The 6,072-nt window shown below is 31.1% G+C and overlaps 1 protein-coding gene across 2 annotated transcripts; it reads left to right on the top strand.

The window, feature by feature from the left end:
- Window positions 1-2,109: 2,109 nt before the first annotated feature.
- LOC149569076 (uncharacterized) lies at window positions 2,110-4,917 on the top strand. Of its 2 annotated transcripts, none has more exons than XM_089821860.1 (4): window positions 2,110-2,375; window positions 2,575-2,704; window positions 4,083-4,340; window positions 4,423-4,917. In XM_089821860.1, exons 1-4 carry the CDS (start codon window positions 2,249-2,251, stop codon window positions 4,712-4,714), a joined length of 807 nt encoding a protein of 268 aa, XP_089677986.1. In that variant the 5' UTR covers window positions 2,110-2,248; the 3' UTR covers window positions 4,715-4,917. The 2 variants fall into 2 exon arrangements, with proteins under 2 accessions (XP_089677986.1, XP_089677985.1); XM_089821859.1 differs by having other exon boundaries at window positions 4,411-4,917.
- The last annotated feature ends 1,155 nt before the right edge of the window (window positions 4,918-6,072 follow it).

Genomic DNA, 6,072 nt, shown 5'->3' with positions numbered 1-6,072 from the left:
TCATAGTTTATTTTATCGCTTAACTAATAATGGAAACTTTAAACTTCGTTATTTTTAATCTAGTATACCACAATATTTTTCACCTCACGAGGAGATCATTTTCCTGTCTTACCACAAGTTTAAAACCAATAATATTTCTAAGATGTGCTTAGGAAGTTGATTAATATATTCTTCTAAATCTATGGATATTAATACCACTGTGCCACCTCTATATTTTACACCTAGAATTTTTCATACTCTTGTTATTCTTCCAATTTATGTTGTTATTCAACATCCTAAAACCTATATGAAAGAAACATCGTTCCTCTCCCATATCTCAATCTAATGTTGGTTTTTTTTTTTCTTCTTTCTATTCCTAGAGAAAAGGAAGAAAATGATAATTTTCATAGAAATATATGATGTTTAGATCTGGGGAAATATCTTTGGATTTGAAATAGGGTAGGAATTATAATAAAATAAAATGATCAAAATTTAAAGGCTATACGTAAAGGCCCAAATAATAAAGTTTTGACATATTAAAGTAGGTTATGACTTGTGATATTAATATTATATAAAAGTAAAATCAGTAAAGGTCCTAAATCATATAAAGAAAATAGAATTGCTAAAATGAGTGTTAAAAGAATGTTAAACTAGGCATCTTAATCAAAGGGACACAATTTACTAACATTAAAAAAAAAAAGTTTTAATAGATGAATACACTTTATTGCAGTCTTAATCTTAATTAATATCCCTAATAAACAAATATTAATATCATGTTCATACCCTTTCAAAATATTTAAATTTAATCACAACCACAATTCTTTCTTTTGTTATTTCATATTTAAAAAGATAAAATATAATCATGAAATGATTAATATTATTAAAATATATTTATTTATGCTATCTTTAAAGATTAGCTATCAATATTTTCATAGTTATTTCTACTTTATATGATTACAAATAATTTCTTAAATTATTAAATCTATGAAATTTATAAAATACAGTAACACCACTTTTCAATGCTTTAACATGAGGAAGACTAGACCTGAATATTTACTATCGTGTTAACACAAATCAAATCCTCAACACAATAAATCTCATGCAACCATCAAGATTACAAAAATTTACTGTTTTATGATAGTTTCAGATGTCACTATTTATGGAATGAAATTAACAGGTGAAGACTTTAGTTCCAATAATGCTTCTATTAACTATTAGCTTATATATAAAACACCAAATAGGTCGGTGCCCAAAGTATAAAGCATTTTTGTTTTATGCAAGGACGGTAAGACGAGGCTTTTCATTGCCTACAAAAGCCTGAATTTTTTGTACCTCAAATGACACTAGGTACACTTTGAAGAACACTTTAAAATTTAGCAGTGAACTAATAGGGTCTTATTACTGGTCCCTTCACAGAGTACTTTTCAAGAGCTTTGTTTTCTGTTTGTATTTACACTCTGATCTTAGGTATTCAGCATAGATTGGCTTGTTCCATTTCAAATGATGAATAAAGTTAGTGCTTTATGTCCTTGTATATGATTTGAGATATCTTTTCATAGATGCTCACCCATTTATCAAATGACACTTGTCCCCACTTTATGCCTACTTTGACTGGAGCTCTTTTGTGTTACTAATATAAACTTCCCATAAAAGTCATAAACGAAAGGGTAAGCAAACATTAATCATGGATTTGAAAATTTGACTGACTAGTAGAGATCATTCAGATTCCAATCTTGTTCTATTGGCCATGCAAACAAGTTGGTGTGATGCCTCACCTACCCTTCATAACAGCTGGTTTATTTTCACTCTTTCTACTTGTTAGTTTCAAAATTACACCCCATTTTTGTCAGAGATGTGTTAAGAGTCAGGTAAATGCCGATCCATGCTTTCATAATCTGGGCTTATCTCGGTTATTCATGAAAGCAGCTTTCAAGATTTGAGAATTCCCCAAACGTCATTCTCAGTCCTGAATGATTATTTCATTAATAAGTCTATATTAAAACTCTTATTTTACTGCTAGATTACGTAGTTGAATACATCTTTTCCAGTGTTCTCTGCAACTACCATTCAGAAGATGAATAGTGGCCACAAGTTCCACCATAAATGGCGACCCCAAACAAGTAGTATATACTCAAAGCAAATCTCCTCCTTCCAACACATGAAAGCGTGTGCTAAACTACTGAACCCAACTTCAAGAATAGATTGTCTTCGTATCTATTGAAGATTTATAAGTGTTGGTGACATACAATTGCTTTTAGGGCTAGCAAGCATGAGTCCAAGTCCCCCAGTTGAAGTGCTGAATCGAGGCCCGTGGACAGCTGAGGAAGATATTCTGTTGAAAAGGTATATTGAAGCTAATGGCGTGGGACGTTGGAGTACTCTTCCCCAAAAAGCTGGTATGGCAATTGATTGTGTATATACTTGCTTGTTCTAATCATAATTATACTTGTTATTTTGATACATTTACTATTTTAATACTTGGAGGAAGTTAAATTGTGATATTGATATTAGAATATAACTATATAATTTTTAGTCAAACTTACTGAGTAGCGATTCACACGAATCAATCTTACATAAACATTGTTTTTTGTTCAGGTTTGATGCGGTGTGGAAAGAGTTGCAGATTGCGTTGGATGAATCATCTACGCCCAAATGTTAAGCGCGGCCATATCTCCCCAGATGAAGAGGACCTCATCATCAGGCTTCATAATCTCCTGGGCAACCGGTAAAGTCACTGGATTATAGTCAGAAATTGAAATAATTTATATTGTTTTCCTTTTCATATTTTGCCTTTGACAGCCATTAGAATAATGCTTTATAGAAAATTTGTTTCTTAATTTCTATCAATTGTTTGAATGGTCTTATGATGCCTTACTGAGATAAGAGATTTGAAGTAATAAAATGTTTTCGAACATCTATGTTCGCTATGCATAGAACATTTTTTGTGTGAGATTTTATGCATTTTAGTCAAAGGGTTGTAGTTCTATCCATAGAATGATATATTTAATAAAATTTTGTCTACAAAGATTCGACACCTGATTAACTCTGATAGATGGGATTCACTTTACATGACTATAGCGAATTGCAATGCTTCTAACGACCATACAGTCCACGATTCTCTCTTTCTTACTTTTAGATTTTAAAAAATGAATGATAGAAACCAAGTACTTGTTGATATAGATTTTAAATTACTGCAATTTACTATACAAAGGCCCCCATCTATGTAATATGTAACATGGTCTGTTTCTGTAATAGGCAGTGCTTGCAATCTCGGCTGTTTGGATTATTTTTTGGCCTGGTATGTATGTTAGCAGTAGTATAGTGGATACTGATATTTTGAAGTATAATGCTATGATGTTAAACGTTATGATGTTTTTGATGTCAAGAAAAAGGATTGGTTAGATAGTTAGAGTAACTATCCACTAGTTTCCAGCCCTCTGTACCACAGGATCAGCCCCCCTTTTTTAGCTGCTATCTAAATGCATCAAAAACATGGTCTATTTCTATAAACAAAGTAAAATACATTGATTTCTAAAATCAATTGTATACCTTCGGGACCATAAGTATACTGTTATTGGTAATAGAGCACTAAATTGTGATCTAATACATCAATTTAAAAACATACACAACTATATCGAGGAACAATTTTGATTTAGCATTAGAATTATAATTCAGAATGTTAATTCAGCATGATAGACAATAATCTGATAAACTTTCAATTTTTTTGAGACAAACAATTAGTGTAAGAAAGAAATGATACATTGAAGGCAAGATCTATAATGCAACAGTAACTTGTGAGCCTCTCAGGTCTTGGATTCAAGTCCAATCCAAGTTAATATATAATAATAATTAATCTTAACAAATAATAATAATTAATCTATGCTTCGCCCATTACTTATCCCACAAAAATAATCCATTGACAATGTTATCAGAATTTTAGATTGTTCTAATATGAGAATTTAGGATTGTTCTACTCGATTGAAACTATTATGGGGATTCATGAATGTTATGGCAATTCAGAGTTGTTAGAGTCGATTGACAATGTTATGGCAATTCAGGATTGTTATAGTTGATGGCTGATCTTGGTTATGTAATGGTTGCAGATGGTCATTGATTGCAGGAAGAGTGCCAGGCAGAACAGATAACGAGGTAAAAAATTACTGGAATACTCATTTGAGCAGAAAGTTAGCCACCAAATCATTTGCACGGAGTAAGCCAGCAAGAAAGAGTATTGAAGGAAAGCCAAAAACCTCCAAGAAAAGCAAAGCCAAAGCTTCCATTAATTCTCTCGAGGATCACACTCTTCAGTCCATGTCTATAAATGAAGCCACAATGAACACCCTTGTCACCGGCAATCACAGGTTTGCAAATTCCTCCCCTATTTTTTCAGACAAATTCAGCGGCATTTCTTCTATAATAACTATTCATTAGCACATCATGCAGTGTGCCAGAGATACCCACGTCAGAAGAAGAGAAGACATATCCAGATATTTTAGAGAATGGTTATAATTTTGGCGGAGCCCAAGGAGAATTGCATAACGCTATAGAAGATGTAGCACGGCCGGTTACTGAAAACAATGGGGAAGATGACATATTTCTACCCATAACTCGGTTTGAGCAAAGTATTATCACCACAGAATCTTATTTGGATTCTTTTATGTCAGCCTGGTCCTGGTTTGACAATAGCAACAGCTTTTTCCAGAATTATGTGCCTGATATGGACCAGATTCACTAGCTTTTCAGATTTATGGGTTTCTTAGGGTTTGTATTATAATAATAAGCAGATTGATTAATGCTGCAACATGTGAGTTGATTTTAATAAGCTTCATGACTGTCGTTATATGATAACTCTTTTCTCCGTGTCTTGAGTGGATTCTGGACTTTGTGAGCGGACATGGTATCTACTGATTTAATATATTCACTTGAGCTTTCTGAATCTGCATTAAAGATTACAAAATAATTTTCTCGTTGAAATTATTAGAGTTTTAGTGGACACTGATACTGCAATTTGCAGATTTTAACTTTGACACGGCAGCAACCGACATGGAAAATCAAATGAGAGGTGTACCAACTTCATTTTGTCTAAGATTACACGTGGTCTCATAATTACACCTGCAATATGAACAACCATGTAAGTTAAAGAGAGTCCGGACATCAAACTGGCCTTTATTTCTCATTTTCTTATCTAGTTCTTCAATGTCTATATGATCTCTGTTTAGAACATGATTGAATGGTGGTTTTTGTTTTTGTTTTTTTTTTTTCTTTCTTTTTTATGAATAGTCCTTTTTTTATTAATAATTAATAATTAATGGTGTTGGAGTTAATGTGCTGGCTCGTTATGGCTGAAGTCAGATTTTTAAATAAATTATTGAGTAATGTCAGAGTTAATGTATTGGTTATTTATGGCACGAATTTAATTTTACCTATTCAATCTATCAATTATTTATATCAAATATGAGTTTTAATTGATATATTGAGTGACTTTAGAGTGAGTTAGTTGTAAATTCTTGATATTCTTTGAGAGTTGTGTAATTTATATTATCTACTTGTTTTGAATGATTTTTCTTCAATTTGTATGTATATTCTATCACTTCTTTGGACTTCTTTTTTTCTCTCTTGAAAAGCTGTTCTATTGTATTGTTTTATTTGTGATTGTAGTTTTCTAATAAAATGTAAGTTTTATATGAATGATTGACATATTGATTTTGACATGTTGATTTATTTCTATTTCTATTGAGAATGTTAATGCATAAGATATATTTAATTTTTATATAAAATTCTATATTTTCCTAGTCAAAGTCATTTATATTGCTACAATTTTCTCTAAAATTTTGGTAGTACTTGACTATGTATATTAATTATTATTAATTATATTCTTTAATTTTAATTATTCAATCTATCAATTATTTATAGAAAAAGCTAGTTCTAATTGATACATTGAATGATGTTGGAGTTTGTTTTCGATATTTTTTGATAGTTGTATAGTTTATATTCTGGTTTCCAATTTTTTAATTTTTTTATTTGTCCATATTCTAACATCTCTTTGCACTTGTTCTTTTCTCTTGGAAACAAATGTTCTATTATTTTATTTTA

The sequence above is a fragment of the Cupressus sempervirens genome, chromosome 3 (assembly GCF_028749045.1).
Source record: "Cupressus sempervirens isolate cs-2001-9-10 chromosome 3, ASM2874904v1, whole genome shotgun sequence".
Classification (NCBI taxonomy): Eukaryota; Viridiplantae; Streptophyta; class Pinopsida; order Cupressales; family Cupressaceae; genus Cupressus; species Cupressus sempervirens.
Note: the sequence above shows the minus strand (reverse complement) of the source record. Positions and strands in the feature narration are given on the sequence as shown.

Bases quoted from the DNA above. Each gene is read 5' to 3' on its own strand.
- LOC149569076 (XM_089821859.1), top strand. From the start codon at position 2,249: ATGAGTCCAAGTCCCCCAGTTGAAGTGCTGAATCGAGGCCCGTGGACA. The intron at 2,705-4,082 runs GTAAAGTCACTG...TAATGGTTGCAG, and splicing joins CATAATCTCCTGGGCAACCG to ATGGTCATTGATTGCAGGAA. The intron at 4,341-4,410 runs GTTTGCAAATTC...ACTATTCATTAG, and splicing joins CTTGTCACCGGCAATCACAG to CACATCATGCAGTGTGCCAG.